General features: G+C 33.9%; 1 protein-coding gene across 1 annotated transcript; it reads right to left on the reverse strand.

Moving 5' to 3' along the window:
* Positions 1-5874: 5874 nt before the first annotated feature.
* Positions 5875-16539, reverse strand: LOC110738636 (putative tRNA (cytidine(32)/guanosine(34)-2'-O)-methyltransferase). The gene is made up of 12 exons (XM_021919030.1): positions 16238-16539; positions 15345-15394; positions 15143-15236; positions 15000-15049; positions 14494-14543; positions 13214-13322; positions 12388-12448; positions 12181-12233; positions 10670-10762; positions 9549-9612; positions 8498-8605; positions 5875-6293 (listed from the first exon to the last, which is right to left on the reverse strand). Exons 2-12 carry the CDS (start codon positions 15369-15371, stop codon positions 6049-6051), a joined length of 954 nt encoding a protein of 317 aa, XP_021774722.1. The 5' UTR covers positions 15372-15394; positions 16238-16539; the 3' UTR covers positions 5875-6048.
* Between the last annotated feature and the right edge of the window lie 1966 nt (positions 16540-18505).

Here is an 18505-nt window from a genome sequence, read left to right on the forward strand (position 1 = left end):
GGTTTATGAATTCCGTAACCAAACTAGCATTCCCATTTGCATTCTTGAAACATCTAGCATTTCTTGATTTCCACAGACCCCAAAGGGTTGCTATGAACAAAGCACTACGAATACCGTACTTACCATCCTCGCTATGAAAGAGCATGATATAGCTCTGGATCCACTTCCTCAAAGAACTGGAACCAGTGGAATCATGGCTAATAGAAAGAGGGGAGTTTCCCCATACTTCCCTTGCCAGAGAGCAAAAACGAAAGAGATGCTGGCTGTCTTCCGGATCAGAGCCACAAAAGTCACAAGTTTCATCGACTTGTAATCCTCTTCTTGCTAGGTTGACCTTAACAACAATACTATCATGGAATAGTCTCCATAGGAAGAGTTTCCATTTTGGTTGGATGTCTATTCTCCAAATCAGCTTTATGAACTCATGGTCTCTGATAGAAAAGGAGGAATGATTTAACCCCGTATCCTTCAAGAGATAGTAGTAACCTGTTTTCACTGTGTATCTCCCAGACGGGTGAAATTTACAATAAATGAAGTCGTCCTCCTCATAATGCAGTAGTTCCATAGATAAGATAGTCTTTGCACTATTCCAATCAAAACAACTACTCCTTACCTTTCCTGCATCCCAAGACCTTGTGTTTCGATCAATAAAGTCCTCCACCTTCCAACTTAGAGCTGCTCCCAAAGTTTGATTAGAATTTACCATTGGTACTTCTCCCCCCACCCAAGGCATACTAATAGCCTTAACCTCTTTCCCATTATCAATTTTCCATGCAAACCCATCCTTAAAGACCCGAGAAACTCTTTGAAGATTTGATCTTCCTAAGGATGGATTCCCCATCCTAACATAAGGCCTAGTTATGTTGCACACCCCACAAGATTGAAAACCTCCATGTACTCTTGAGAGCAAAAGTTGAGGATTGAGATGCAACCTAGTTGATTGCTTGAAAAGGAGTGCATCATTGAGGGCGGAAGTACCTCTAATCCCCAAACCCCCCATGCTTTTAGGGGTTTGGATAATATCCCTACTTACCCAGTGCATACCTTTACAGCCCTTGTTGAACCACCAAAATCTCACAATGAGGGAATCAATCTTGTTGGCAATGCCTTGAGGAAGCTTAAAACATTTCATAACATGTGCTGAGATACTTACAAGCACCTATTGATAAGAACTAATTTGAGTCTTAAGAGCTAAAATTACCCCAAAATTGATCAAATTTCTCAGCACACAAATCAAACTAATTTTTGGGCACGTAAATTTAGCCATTAATTATAACGAAAGTAGGATTATTGTTCAACTAAGGTTTTGAGGGTCATTTTAATTCTTAAGGGGGTCAAATTTAACTAAACAACTAGAAATACCTCACTTTATGTAAAATAAATGATTCATTTTACGTTTTTTAATTTTTAAGCCCGATAAAATGGTTCATTTAAGATTTTGGGGTCAATTTAGCTCGTATGGATTAAATTGAGGTCAAAATTTGGAAAAAGCGCCATAAAAATCATGGTTTACGTGCAAAATCAGCTAGATTTGTGATTAGCTAGGGATAAGTTAGTTTATTATGCTTGGTTAGCCACCAAACTAGCTAATATAACCATTATGTGAATTATTAGAAACTTGGATGTCACCGCATATGAGTAGAAGTGTCAAAAGCATGTCCAACCCGTTCAAATATGAAACCGACCTGAAAAATATCCGATTTAGATTTGGACTCGCGTGAACATAATAGTTTACTTCAAAAATCGATCACCTCTACATATGAGAAAAGGTTTAGCCGGACACCATATGGAATTTTTAAATGTTGAAGGTAGCCTAATAAAATTTCCAATATTAATCCGAGTGAACTATGTTAATATTGTGATATAGAAACAAAATAGAGCTGCTGAACTCCTTGCCATAAAGGAGGGTCTTACTATCTGCTGGGCTAGAGGAATCCGTTTCCTTGAGCTCGAAACTGATGCTCAAGCTCTGAAATATATGATTGAAAACCCAATATATTACATTGATCATGCCTTGTCTAACATTATCAATGATGTTCTCAAGCTTCTGCAAAGGGATTGGAGTGTTACCATTTTGCACGTCAAGCACCAAGCTAACAGGATTGCTCACGGTTTTGCTGAAATAGGAAGAATGAAGACTGATGATGACATTGCTTATCAATTTTTCTCTCCCCCTAACCTAGGATAAGATGAGATGAAATTATTTACGGCGGGAAATAATATGATAATTGTGATTCTCAATATAATAACAGTGATTCTCTTGAGATTTATGCCATTAGAATTAAAAATTGGTTAAGAGCATCTTTTAGTGACAAATAAATGTCAGCCTTCACTTGAGGGATTTGGTTATCATTTCAACTTTACACTATCTAAATTCTCTATTATAGTAAACCATCTTATAAAAAATAAATAACTAAATAACTAAATTCCAAGTTTAATTCTTGGTCTAAAGTCCATTTCCAGCTAAGTGGTTACCCACCATCAGTTATTTAAGGAAGTTTGTAATTATGTCTCTTCATATTGTGTCTCTTCATATTGTGTCTCAAAAAGTATTTTCAAATACTTTAATTAAGGGTCTGTTGTCTGTTCATATTTACTGAACTCAGATGAGCTGAGCTGAGCTGAAGTGAATTAAATTGAACTTATTAGAGCTGAGTTGAACTGAACTGAAGTGAACTAAATATAGTTGAAATGAATATTTTATTAGAAAAGAAAATTAGAAGCTAAACTGAACTGAAAACTAAGTTGAAATTAAGTTGAAATGCACAGGCCTTAAGCGAAAGTAATTATTTTTATCTAAGTCATCTGAATTCAAGTACTATTATACTTCGTACTCCGTAGTATTTTTTTGTGAAAAAGATGACATTTGATGATTTGAATATTTTATAAATTGTGAAACAAGTCTATTAAAAAAGTATGTTATAATACAATCGTGACAAGTCCTTAATTATTACTTGGGACATTTTTTTAATAGTTGAAACATTTTTCTTTTCATGCTAATCGATACATGTTTTCAATTGTTTATATCTTTAAGGGTTTTTCTAAGTTATGCCCCCAAAGTTCTTCGGTTTCTAAACTGTGCCCATGTTTTTTCAGACGTCTAACTTGTGCCCTCAACCTCACTAATTTTTATTAACAATAACCTTTAACGTTAATAATAACTTTTTATTTTTATTTTATTTTATTTTCTGATTTTTAATTTTTTTTTAAAGTGTTAAACCTATTAGAACGGGACATGTGTCAAATTAATAACGCCACGATACCATTGTTGATAAAATAACTTAACTTTCGTTAATAGATATGGATGTTAAACGGTATTATTGATAAAACATTGTGAGGTGAAGGACACAACTTATAACTTTGAAAAAGCATAGGTACAACTTAGAAACTGAAGAACTTGGGGGGCATAGCTTAGAAAAACACTATCTTTAATTACCGGTATGTAAAAATTATAAACATTTGATATTAAAATTGTAAATATCGATACGAATCTAACAATGATTTCACATAACTATATTTTTACATAAGTTTGAATCATTAAAGGTAGGCAAAGTGAAACACATGAAAAGTGTAAAAGTCAAACTGTTGCAAATATATATAAAAAAAAAGGAGGAAGTATAAAATAAGTTTACATGCTGATATATATTAAGATCAATTAAAAAAATTACACATGAATAAAGTCGCAAAACATGTTTAAAAGGAGTACATAAATAAACTGTATAAAATTACGAAGTGTGAGATTAAACTCGTGAGAAAAAAGTATTAAGGTTCAATAATAAAGTGATACATGGGCAAAGGCAATGGCAAACAATGACGGTTTGGGCAAGCTTAACAACTTGACTACGTGAGAAACAAAGAAGACATGAGAAACGATATACAATAATGTAAGTGAAAAGTGAGGTATCAAAGCAGGAGCCAGGAGAGGAGTGAAACTTTGAGCAGAGCAGAGCATATTTCAACGAGCAGAAAATATTTCAGTAGAGCAAAACAAATATCAGCAGAGTGCAGAGTAGAATAGGGCTTAACCGAACATAGCATATCACAATAGCGGAAAAGAATAGGGCCTTAGTATACATTTGGAATTAATATGAAACGTATTAAAAAAAAAAAAAAACCTTGAATATATATCAAGTTGAAGACCCACCAAAGCATATGGGAAACATGGTTAAAAGGATTACAGTAGTAGAAAGACTTTTAAATTACTTCTATTGGGCCTACTACTGGGCTCAATGCACCGCCTTTGATTAATGTATTTTGATGTAATTAGTGGTTAACAGTTTAGGAAAGGGATTTTGTGTATTATTGTCTTTAAACTAATTAATGGTGAACAGTTGAGAAAGATAATTGTGTTTTATTGTCTTTAATTTTAATCCTTGGAGTTAGAAGTTGAAGTAGGGTACATTGTATTATTGTGTACTCTTTATGACTCTAAATGTTATTCTTGTTTCGAATATGATTATGAATACAAAAATTTTACATTTCTACGTACGTATTAAAATGATTTCAATATTCTTAAAGAGCTTTTAGATATGATGGGAACATTATACCATTCAATATACAAGCACAAGACTATATACTTTATGAGTATTTCTTTCGTCATTTATAGTCTTTATATCTTCATTCTCCAATGACACTTCTCACGGGTGAGGTTAAGATGGGAAAGTCTACGTCATATTTCTATTGTTATAATGATGGATTGGTTGAAAACTAAATGTTGTTTATTTATAAAAGAAAAACTAGGGCTGAGCAAAACTACCCGAAAAATCGAAAACCCGTTCCGTTACCGTTTCAAAAATTAGGGTACCCGATCCGATAACCATAACGGTTCGTACACCTGTTCCGATAATTTGTTATCGGGTATGGTTTTTGGGTATCATTTTAAAATTAACGGTTACCCGTTCCGTTCCGATAAGCAATTATTTTATTTTTTTTCCTACTTAAATCTATCTTTTCAATATTTAAACTCTTACATTACTTCATAATCACTATATAATATCAATAATTAGTAATGTTATTAATAATTTGGTCAAGATCATGTGGTATTGTTTTTAATTAGTGTTAAAAAATATCATAATAACTAGGGATGGCAGTGGGTCGGGTTAAATGGGAGTCCCACCCCATCCCCGCCCAAGTGGGGCGGGGATGGAGGAGGTTTGGCGGGTGATGGGGCAGGGATGGGTATAAAATGTGTACCCGCCATGGGTGATGGGGTGGGTATGGATTTTAGAGTAGACCCGCCCCATATCCGCTCCGTACCCATCTTATACCGGCACCATATTTCTTTTAGAAAAATTTAGAATTTATAAAACTTGAAACCCTCTAAGACCCAATAAGCTTGAATAATGAAAGTCCCAATTTTCTTAACCTAATTTAATATAATTGTCAATAATGTGATACAATGGAGCATCATGGCAATGGGTTTGGGATGATTTTGGGGCGGGTATGAGGTGGGTGATGGGCCGAAGATGGATCCTATCTTGTACCTGGTGGGGCGGGTATGGATGTGGATATTGTACCCGCCACGGGTGGTGGGGCGGAGATGGGTATAAGATTTTTAGGTGGATATGGATATGGAGGTACCATCATCCGCATCCGACCCGCCCCATTGCCATCCCTAATAATAACTAATTTTTTAAGTTTAATTATCACTATTGGATACTTTATTGGGTACCTGATAACCGTCCCAAAAATCCGGGTACTCGAAGTCCGGGTACCCGAACTTATCGGTTCGGGTTATGGATATCACTTTTAGTGATATTGGTTATCGGGTACCCGAACCGTTAGTACTAATGGTACGGGTGGTCCCATGCTCACCCCTAAGAAAAACCACTTCAAAACAGAATTTATATAAATACAGTAACTTGAAAGTGTAGATGCATGTACGATTAAAAATAACATTAATCGGAAAGATGATGCACATTATGATCTTGAGTGCACAAAATAATGATCGACAAATAGGTCCATAACAATGTGATCAAGAAGCCAATTTTTAAGATACTGATCCTCAACCAAAATAGTGAACATAAATGCAAATGTAATTGTGCAATTTTAAGAAGAATCAATGGAGAGGTTTTCAAGTTCACGAACTCCTTGATTAGCAGCTTTCTTGAGCTCTAGAGCCCTTTTATAAGGTGGGGCAATTGGAGGTTGTACAGGATCTAAACTCTTGTAAGTCCCTTCAGCAACTTGAGGTAATGGGTATGACCGATCCGAGTCGTACCCGCTTAGATCTCCGCAAGCCAGAAATGGAATATATACCTTATTTGGCCCTTCTAACCAAGCACTGCTGCAATCTGTTGTAACAAGACATAAAAGATACACAATCGTTTCATTAAAAAAGGAAAGCAGCAAATGCTTGTAGATTTGTAGATTGCCCCTATGTTATCAATGAGAAAGAGCGGTTGGTAATGCGCTCCCAATCTTATGATCACAGGATAAAGATAAGAGCACGGAAACAAGCTGTTGTGGGTATTAAACTAGTTGTGCACTTGGCTATAGTCAGACTCTCAGAGACAAGCAGCTTACCATGTCAAAAAAACCCGTGAATTGCCCAATTACATTCTCGTAACTCGTAAGCATAAGCTTGTTCATATATTTATAAAAACATACAAAAATTAGACAGGAGTATTAGTGAATAATTGGCACCTAGAATGGCTAGTAGTGTCTATTCTTGACAAATTTCAAATCCGAATACCAGCAATTATATCAGAAAGGCCCTAATAATACACACGAGTTAAACATAAAAAACACTTATAAGATTGATGATGAGTCTGCAAATAAATTGAAGATAAGAAAGATGTCCATAAGATGACTCTTACACAAAGCGTGTCTCCAGAATTCTTCTTTTACTTTTACATCATGATTACAAAGGTTTCTACATCTGCATGTCACGGTCAAGATGTGTAGTGCAGTATGGATAACAGGATATGGCAGTATCTTACTATTAGGAAAATGGATAAGAATTCCAGAAGTAGATTGTTTTTCTCATCTTCAAAATTAAACAGGGATAGAAAATGGGTCTACTATGTTTTTAAAGGACTATTATTGGATAAAAGAGCTCTTGTTGGAGGCAAGATAGGTACGGAGTGTGGGCACCTTGTTATTAAATAACCTTTTGTACACTCCAACAACTGGTGGACCAACAAATTTTCTAATATATCAAAACTATTAGTTATATTGTCTATATCAAGTAGCAGACTTGACTTCGCCATGTCAAGGATACACAGCTAAGAGATGGCAATAATATTTCTGAAGGGATGTTATGATATGGCACTGAAAGGGGGTATACAAACATGGTAATGACTAATCAGAAGAGCCGAAATTGACGGATAATGTCAGGAATCTAATCATGTACAGATAAGTAGGTGGTCATGATGAAGATTTCAGTGAAGTTAACAGCTTTGAATAAGAGAATTAGACTAATGGATTAAGGTTTCGGGAAGAGAGTGATGGTCGCGGTTAGCCACTATCAGCAATCAAGGCAAGTTGCTCATATGTCTGCTCGTAAGTTCATCTCAAAGATCGAATAATTATGTTTTAGAAGTAGATATAATTGATTCAAGTCATACCCAGGAATAGAGATGGCCAAAGGGAGGGCACAAGATTGAAAATTCACTTCAAATCTTGGTTGGGCCACAGGATCGGTGCCGTTTGAAAACAACCCACTTGTAAGCTGGACCTGACCAGGAAAATTTGGTTTGGGATGTGACAGGGCCTAACTAAGCGGGCTCGGGCTATCCAGTAAGATCTCCAAAAGTCAATAGAGAAAAGTATTACCCTTTGTTGGGCATGTTAAATAACCCACTGCAGCAGTTCATAGCAATAAGATAAGAAGCAAACAGGTGCGAGTTCATCTATCAATTAAAAGCTCATAAAAGGGCAACAGAGTATTAGGCTTCTACAATTATTGTTAGCTAATAATGATGTGAATTGGTCCCTCATTATTAGCTGACTAATATGCATGCTTGCCTGCTTGGACAGAGTAGCCAAATTGTTTAAGTTGCTTATAATATTCAACTATTGTACAACTGTATAGTGATTAGCGGATAACCTGAGTAACAAATAGGATTCTGTGCAAATTGATGAAAAAGCAAATGAACCAATGAATGTGATAAGTCCTAAAACATATACTTCCTCTATCCTTTTTTAATTACAAGTTCGGAGTTTCACGCTTGTCAATGCATATATAATATCATATGATAATCTATAATTATCTTTTAATAAAAAGTAGATATCAAGACTGACTTAATAAAATCCCTCGTGACTATTTTTCCTAGCATATAAAAAACAAAAGACGATCAAATAAGTGTTTGAATAGGGTAAAATTCTGTATGTTGGATAAACAATGAGCAGAGAAGGTACATACAAAAGGCATATCCCACCATCGTTCAACATACCTTGGACATATCAGTTGGCAATAAAGTTATCAATATCAGAGAGTAGCTTTATCTAAGCATATATGTGTTCACGAAGATCAGGTGATACAAGAACTGCTTACCTAGATTATCTGCTCCTGAGGGACTGCCAACCTCCTTCAGAAGACGATATAAATCCTTCTCACTAAAACCTTCTGGAGGAGAGTAATCCTCACAAACTGCAAATGCCTCTGCAAAACAATTATTTGTGGATAGTTAGTTTATTGATATCTTAAGCACCAGAAAATCTAAGGTACTTTTATGCAGAAAAAGTCAAGATCATGTCATGCAATACTTCATCCTTTTTTAATCGCAACTTCAGAAAATTTATATTATGCACACACTCCTTTGACGTCTTTTGTGATTTATACAGCAGAAAAAGTCAAGATCATGTCACGCAATACTTCATTCTTTTTTAATCGCAACTTCAGAAAATTTATATTATGCACACTCCTTTGACCGTCTTTTGTGATTTATACATTACAACAAACATAGTCAAGTGAGGTCTTGTTAGATTCGTCTCGTTATATACTTTTACAATATTATCTTTTTATAATGTTACTTAAGTATAATTAATAGATATTAATGATGTGCATTGGCAAGCGTGAAAACTCCTATGTTACAATTAAAAAAGAACAGAGGAAGTTTTATAATTTGAATACTCTCTATACAAAAGGGAACAAAGCATCAAATCTAGGTAAATGTGTGAAATTGCCAGAATATATATCCTGATAAAACATAACCCTTTTTATTCAATTATAAATATAAACTATAGACGCCATCATCTGTCAATGCTAATAACATCCAGAAAAGTCCAACATCTAAACTGTTCCTATGCCCACCACTTACTATTACAAACATTCATGTATATGACAAGTGAAGAAGCTGGAAACACAGTAGTATTTTGAATGCTGGTTTAATGGATTGGTTAAAATGATGTCAGCAAAACAGGTAATCACGTCTAAATTTTTCAACAAATTTGAATTAATCCTTGATTACAAGGATGGGTATGATAGTCAAATGCTTAAGGCCCTTAGTGTATATAAGATTATATGCAATACCAAAGAGGAAGGAAAATCTACAATGACATGAATGATAAAATAAACTAAAAATGAATCAGATAAATTTCCTTACCAATACTTGAATTACGGCTGCTTTTTGGTTTTGCAAATGTCACTTTTGGGAAAAAAAGTTTCAGCTGCAGCACAGAAACAAAAGGAAAGAAAAATTTAGAGGTCAGACCACAATTCTCACTAAAAGCATTAGGCGAGCATATTGTGCCACAGTCATTGTTGAACTATTGTACTGTAACGAACTTTAAGGAACAAATTCAGTGGTCGACTAATTGAAGGTATGATGGTAAAACTCTTTGCCAAAAACAGAATACAGTAGCACTGTAAAGAACATTAGAAACAAACTAATGGAGAAAGCATATAGAACATGTAAGAAACTAGGAACAGAGGGTGCATTTTCGATTATTGCATTTTTATACGCGAAGGCACAAATTATTAGGATCAGAGATCCCAAGAAACTATCTAACAATTACTCCGTAAAATGATAGAGAAAGTTAAGAATAAAAGTGACTAATTTATCAACAGAATCTTGTGGACAATATTGCAGCAAATGAAAACAAGAATAATATAAAGAACTACCTTATGTCACAAAAACAAGATAGTATCACTGAGATATTCTCTCATCCCACCCCATTCCATCCTATTACTCTATCAGCTTAAAAAGTAATTAATCTCTGTCGCAAACTACGTGATTCAATGAATGGTTGTGGTTCAAATAATGGTTTTAAGGACAGATAGCATGAGATATTATGTGAAAATTACAAAGGAACAGAATTGTAAAAACTGAGTGAAAAGCTCAAGGTGGGCTCTAGTCTCCTAAAGTACTCATGGAGGCTAGAAGTCAAAAGCAGTAAAGCCTGGCTAATGATGGATTCTATAAGCTTAAGAGGCTCAAATTAGTTGGGTAAGCTGCAACCAGTAACAGTTGATAAACCACTGGACTTTGACAACCCCTCTTTATTAAAACTCAGAAGACAGAAATAACACATATGTTAGACATGAAGTCACCAAGATTTAGCCGATTTTAAGTATCAACATATATGCATACACAACCATAGTAATGGTACAAAAAATCCTCTGGCATCTGAAGTAAAATGATAGCTAATTTGAAACTTAAAAGACGTGCTTCAAAACCCTTGACACTTTAATAAACACTTAAAATAATTTCTTTTAAGTTCTCACCTGGCAATATAGGAGACTCGTGTCTTTGCCACGGAATATCTTTGCAATGAATTTTCCTCCTTTCCTCAATATGTGAGTGACAATTGTCAAACCCTAAAAGCAAATTATCAATTATAGTCAATTCCCACATCCAAAAGAACTAACACAAACAAAATACACCAAAAGGATGCAAATCTGTAACACATGCCCCATTTCCACCCAAACATTCTGAAGCAAAAATGAAAATTATCACCCATATATCCCTTAAGAGAAATAATATGTATCTATGAAACTTTGTGAAAGAGGTAGGTGTGGCAGGCATTGCAAACAAAGGGAGAATCGTCTGAGTTGGTTTGGGAATGTAAGACGGAGACCAGAGGGTGCACCGGTACAAAAGAGTGGAGGAGTGGGATCATGGAGGGGTTAAACGAGGGACAGGGAAACCGAAAATGACTTGGTTGGAAGGAGTTAGGAAGGATATGAAGTATATGGATTTGCATGAGGAAGAGGCATTGGATCGTAAGGGATGGAGGACGAGGATATTTATCGATGATTACACAGAATAATCAAATTTGGTTCATGTAGCTGACACCGCTTATGGGATTAGGCTTTGATTGATTGATTGATTGATATAATACTTTGTGAAGCTTCAGCTTTTTTTAGTAAGCTCAAAGCTGACAAACAATTGACATAACATTTAGCAGACTTTTTATTTTACTTTGAAAAGCTATATTAATGAATAATGATTAAACATATAGATGAGAGTCATGAGACCCTAAGGTGCTTAATCGACATTCCCTGTGGAGCAATAATAGAATAAAAGATAAGCTGTGCTAATACAAATGCTTCTCCACGAGCCCAAGTTGGATAGCAATGCTATGAATAGAACAACAAGAACATACATGTAAGCAGAACAACATCCTCTGGGCTATTGATCTATTTGATATCAGATTAATTTAAAATAAGGTCAGTATGAAGAAAAGATAAATTAAAATTGCGTTGATCAGTTCTCTGATGATTAACATAAAGCTAAATGCATATAGCATAAATACTATTTTATCATATTTTTTAAAATAAAACTTGAAGGAGAAATGCTAAGGCTCCTTAATAGACAGACTACAGGAAGTTTCTCTTGATTCTGTGATTTACATGCAGAGTATTCTATAAGTCAGAAAGATTTGAGGTTAATCAATGCTGTATTTAGAACATTTAAATCAGTCATGACCTTAATTAGAGAACAATGCAGTTTAGAATCAACAGACTTGCTAAGAAGCTTGACCTTTTTTCCCTCTTTAGATTAAAAGGCAAAAAAAAAAAAAAAAAAAAAAAAAAGGAAAAATAAGGAACATACAAAACAAGCCATTGCAATCACAAGATTCACAACCATTCTTACCACACAGTGAATATTGGTGAATAAGCAGTCTATTCAAAATAAAGCTGGCTGAAGAATTCACATCTAGTCATCGACACCAGCAAGTCACTAACTAATTATCTTTGACAATGCAACAGCTGTTGGTAAGAAAACTACTTACCGCTAGTATGAGCTGAGATTGAACAAACTCATCCATGTCATGAAGTCCGGTAACTGTGCATCACAAAGACTACATACATCAAAATCAAAAATCCAGTAGCAGTAATTACAAAATCATTTTATTTTTATACAGAATATGAATTTAAACTAGGCTATTAAAATCGATTTATATAGCTTTAATAGCAAATGAGTAGTTAAATAAGCTAACCATCGGGTGCACCATCACAAACAACCAAGTCAGCCTTACACCCATCAAAATGTCGAATGACCTGGCATATAATAGAGGATTGGTTAGCTGAAAGATGACCAACCAACAATTCAAACAATGTATTGACAGCAAACTTTTATTGATACCCATAATATCATAAACAATTGTCGAAAGGATGCATGAAGGAGAAACTGGTTGGTCAATGGCTATTTTGGTGCCATTGCACAGCAATGATTGATAAATACTATCAAAACAAGGAAAAATAAAACAAATACATATCAAGCCAGCATATCTAAACCTATAATCAGGCCATTGACTCCTGAACTTTACCTCTATGTACAGCCATTCAGAGGGTGACTTCCTTTTGAAACCAAATAGCTATCATTAACATATAACATATGCAAGCTTGACTACCAAAATCAATTATTTATCAATGCAAAGGAATGAGAAGCATGCATGGAACTTTTCCAGTCACAATTCAGCACATAACCAGATATATAACTGATGATTATACTTATTAAAAGTGCAACTTATAGAAAAACGAATGGAGTAAATTCCCATAAGCACTTGTCAACTTCTAGAGTAGCCACAACCCAAATATTATCATAATCTTCAAGCTCAAAACTTCATGGGCAACACAACATTAAAACATACATAACCTGACTGAAGAAAATTGGAGACTGGCTTCATAAACATGATCTTTCACAAGATACCCAGATAGAGCACATTAATATAAGATATAACATCAAAGGACTGCAATTCTTACTTCATTTTAAATTAACATCATGTGTAAAAGAACATCAACCCAAGAGCAAAATAACCTTACCACTTCAGCTGTTCTAGCATTCGTTATGTCACCTTGCACTTGAATCACTCCTTCTATAGGAGCCATTGGTTGCAAATCAACAGCCACTATAAGAGGAGGGTTGGATTCCCTGTAGAAGAATTATTGAAAACATGAGTGTCATTATAATCTGGAGTCCAAGAAAATGAATAAATCACACATTGCAATATTTTTACAACTGAAGTAAGCATCCACCTTTCTCAAGCTGTTAAATGTACGAGGCTTTAATCTAGAGGGGAAAGATCTTTAGTAAAGGTACGAGAAATCTCTTAGGTAATTTCAGTTAACTCTGACATCATACCAGTTCAACAGATTATTTGGAGGTTCATTTTCTGTACACCCTATATTTGGTCCTTAATTGGCAAAGGATTAAAAAAAAGCCACCTTTAGTCTGGGCATGGATGGCCAAGACCATTCTCAAAATTCTCAGAATCCCCCTTGGTCAAACCGTAAGGCTAGTAGTAGATAATACTCTGGTAGAGTGTGCAATCTGCTAGATAACTATAATTACCATTATTACATATAGAAAAATATAAAAAATTGTGTAAATCAAACTCATGGTTGAATTTGAAATATCCAGACCCTAAATGTGGAAGTTCAATTCTACCTGGATTCTTTACATTAAAGCCCTATGCACAATATTTAATGACAAACCAAATTGCACTACCCATGCATTTTAGTAAAAAGTATTTAAAAGCATAGATTTGAAAATGAAGGAAAACCTGAATCCCAAGTCACCAACTTTATCAACAAGACATTTATCATTACTTGTGGCGTTTTATTTCAAATTACTAGTTTCATCTATGACGCAAACCGTGTAACTTACATGTGAAGATCATCATTACATGTTTAAGCCAAAAGGTTTTCAATTAGTATTGGATGCAGCAATATGCAATTCCCTTCCACTCCAAATCTCACTGACAGATATGTGAGGCATGATTCACATGAAGGAACAGCAAAATGAGCCACATATCATGAACTACATGAGATATGGTAACAAAAAGAAGAGTAGTCAAAAGTGTAAGCTCCAATTATGATTGCTTTCTTTGACAAAGATGAAGAAGCTAATCAAAAGCAGCCATGGATAGGATTTGATGTAGACTCACCCATTTGTGTAAGAGACACTAAGGTCTAAGAGTCAATTAGTATTTAAATAATAAAGGGTCATAAGACTCTTCAGTTCCCCAGTCAAACAATTGATAGTTGCAACAACCATATATATGTGCCCTAAAGAAAACACAAATTTAGATAAGGAAACACACCTAGAATCAGGTGATAGCTTTGCTGGGAGATACAACTTCCGACTCAAAACCTGCATAGCAGAATCCAAACAATAAGACCTTAAGTATGTAAATTTTCACAGGATTGACACAAATTTTTATCAGACTTGAATAGTTTAAATCTGTAGGCCTTAACATTAAAGAGTCAATAAGGTAAAACGTACATGTTTCCGAATATTAGAAGTGCAATAAACAAGTTTAAGTTAAAATACACAGAGGAGCCTGCCATTACTTTCAGCTCTATGCCAGTGAATATATTAGGAATTTTAAATTAATATCAGCCACGATGCCATAAAATTTGGCCATGTTCAAATAAGTTTTTTGCACACTCTATGTTAGAGAGGACAAAAATCAAATGCATTCTAAGCTAGGATATCCTTGCACTATTTATTTTATATTTGCATCACCTTAAGATTACTAACATAGACTGATAGACAAAGTGAAGTAAAATAGATTCGAGTAACAGAAGTCGAGCAACAAAATATAACCTGACTCCAGCTACCAGGAGCTGCACAAAGATCCACCACCCTCTTCACCCCTGCAGATTCCAAAACAAATTTTTTACAGCCAAATGAAAGCAGATACGCTAATAGAGATACATTATATGGAATACATAATCGAGTAAGGGTACCTTCAAAAATATTGAATTCCTCATCAATTTGAAGCAGCTTAAAGGCACTTCGAGCCCGCCATCCTTCTTCTTTTGCTTTTCTGTAGTAAATATCCTGCAAGATTAAAACAACTACCATCAACGAAAACAAAAACCAAATGAAGAGCACCTGAATTCATTCCTATTCCATGGGAAAAAAAAGACCAAAGAGAAATGTACAAACCCTCTTGTCCCTTGAAGCTTTACCCATTCTTCACTCGAAAGCTCGGAAAACTGAAAATTTAGATAGGCTTTTATGTTAATAATCAATATAACACGATATCAAATGAAATAATATCACATTACCAATTTATGTACAATCATTTTAACACATCACTTAAATAGGAAAACCGCATTACAACGGAGGTCTTGGCTGATCAATGGCCGCCCTCGGCCCCAGAAAAAAGGATTCATTTTCATAGTTAATATCACATTACCAATTTAACAATCATTTTAACACATCACTAAAACCCCATTACAATGGAGGTCTAGGCTGATCATTGGCCGCCCTCGGCCCCAGGAAAAAGGATTCATTTTCATAGTTAATATCACATTACCAATATAGCAATCATTTTAACACATCACTAAAACCCCATAACAATGGAGGTCTTGGCTGATCATTGGCCGCCCTCGGCCCCAGGAAAAAGGATTCATTTTCATAGTTAATATCACATTATCAATATAGCAATCATTTTAACACATCACTAAAACCCCATAACAATGGAGGTCTTGGCTTATCAATGCCTGTCCTCGGCCCGAGTATAAAGGTTCATTTTCATAGTTCTGTACTAATATAAAGAGTTATAAACAACACCCTGCAATACATTTGCAAATTGCTACCAAATTTGACTCAAAAATCAAATTAAGCTCGGATTCTTCTTGCTTAAGAATAATAGCAACAAAATCATTCGTTATAATCCTTCATAACTGGATCAATTATAACTACTAGTTCAATAATCCATCTTAGAAGATTTTAAAATTGAATGTAATGAAAATAAAATAAAATCAAATCAAGGACAGTGTGAAATTAAACCCTAAGTTGATAAATTGATATTCGATGATTAAAATAAATCCTACCTTAAAACTGGTTCAATGGAGGAGAGAAAGCTAAAGAGCCGCTTTGGTGGAGAGCTCAGAGTACGCTTCAATGGAGAAAGGGAGGAGTGCAGGAGCCAACGACGCAGCTTAAACCGTGAGCAAGCTTCAAAGGGGTCAAAAAATTAAACGGAAGAGAATATTAATAAAACTTGCTTAATGTCAACCGCCAAAATTAACTACTAGTACGGATATTCGAGTAATATCAAGTACGGAGTATTTTAAATTGGAAAATTCTCGATCTTGATCAAACGTTTGACGACCCTCGATCAAGAATCAAGTCATCTCGTGAAACAAGTCATTGGAGATTGAATCATAAGAGCAAATTAGATATTGTACCCGAAATTATCAATTTAATAAAATTAATACTTTGTTGCATTTGATTGTAATCTAAATTTTGCATATTTAAAATTTGTGTTTTATATAAATTATTTAGAGCAAGATTAACCATGTCTGATCTTAAGATTTTAACCCATTGCCACATCAGATTTTATATTAAAATTAATTATTTTTTTGATTTTCAATTATGTTAAAAACTCCTTAAGACTCAATCAGATTTATCTCTTCAATCCTTAGACTTATTTTAGATTTCTTTAATTTTTTTTACTTTTTTATTAATTTTTTTTATTTTTTTGTCTTTTAACATAAATATTTCAATATTTTTTTTTGAAATACATTTATAATTTTAATATGATATGAATATTCACATTGGGGTAACAAATGTCTAACCCAATTTAGATGTCATAGTTGAAAAATAATAGCAAAATAGATCAAGCAAAAAAAAAAAATCAATAGGATATTTAGCTTTTACAATACATATATAGAGTAATTGTATTATGACTAGGTAATAAATATTAAAAACCAACAAACAATAACAAATAAATAGGATAATTAGTTTAAAAAAAAAAGGATAATTAAAATACAAGACAAATTAAATTGATAATTATTATTAAATCAGGATTGTTACGTTTTGCTTTTTTTTTTTTTTTTTTATATACAAGGTACATAATTAACATAAAATAAAACAAAGAATATGATTTTTGTATATAAAAAAATTAAAAACAACGTACATTTTTTTTTGGAAGAAATATACATAGATTTTAATGTATTTGAGAAATAAAGTTTTTTTTTTTTATTTTTTTATTATCAAAACACTGTGTTTTGATGTATAGGGAAAACACGGTGTACAGTGTGTAGAGTTGAGTCTTAAGTTGAGTCTTGAGTTTTCAAGACTCCACTTCAGATTTTGTTTAGACTCAGCTTCTTAAATGCATTAAAAAAAACAAAGTCATGTCTTAAGACTTAAAACTTTAAAAATGATGACGTCATCCTGAGTCTTAAGACTCAGGGTTAATCTTGCTCTTATGCAAATTTTACTAGGTGGTCTTTTTTTTTCCTTTCTTTTTCCCATAATCTAAGTGAATGTCTGCTTTTGGGCAAGTATTTTATCATTTTATGTTTAACCATTGAGAACTCACATTAGAGAGCAAAAATTTTTTTGCTCATTCTCTCTCTAGCCACTTTTTCTCTCTTCCCAACCAATTTGCTCATAAGCATTTTTGGTGAGAATAAGCATTTTTGGTGAGAAAATTTTATCCCACTAGTGATCAAAAAATAATTGAATTGCTCATGAGCATATTTTATTTTACTCATTAATATAGTAATATTTCTACCATTTATGCTCATCAATTTTGAATGAATGCTGGGGTCCACGAGATTACTATTCATCATGAAATTTGCTCATCCTATGAGCAAATTCTGAAATGCTCATGAGCATTTTTCATTTTCCTCATTGATGTAGTACCATTTCTACCAAATTTGCTCACCATTTTTGCTCATAAGCAAAAAAAAATGCTCACTGATGTGACTATGTGAGTGCTCTTATTGTTCTATTTCTCATTTAGTAGGTGGCTATATGATGGTAATGAGAATAAATTTAGTACTCCCGTGTGTCATGGTAATGCTATCTCACCCTAAATTGACCATTTTTCTTTAGAAATTTGCATCCTTATCTAATATCTCCTTCCAACTAATTATGGGTGGTAACGAAAAAATATAAAGAAACGACATGCTTGAGTATAAAAGTGCATTACCATGAGGATTACAATGTCGATTATTTCCTTCCTAATTTACACTTAAAATTTATTTTCATTACCATTATTTATTACCGGCTACTAAACAAGCCGTCAATATTTTATGATTAGTCTTTAGGTTAAATAAATAAATTTTTATTTGTCTTCTTAGTCAGTC

The sequence above is a fragment of the Chenopodium quinoa genome, unplaced genomic scaffold, assembly GCF_001683475.1.
Source record: "Chenopodium quinoa cultivar QQ74 unplaced genomic scaffold, ASM168347v1, whole genome shotgun sequence".
Taxonomy (NCBI): domain Eukaryota; kingdom Viridiplantae; phylum Streptophyta; class Magnoliopsida; order Caryophyllales; family Amaranthaceae; genus Chenopodium; species Chenopodium quinoa.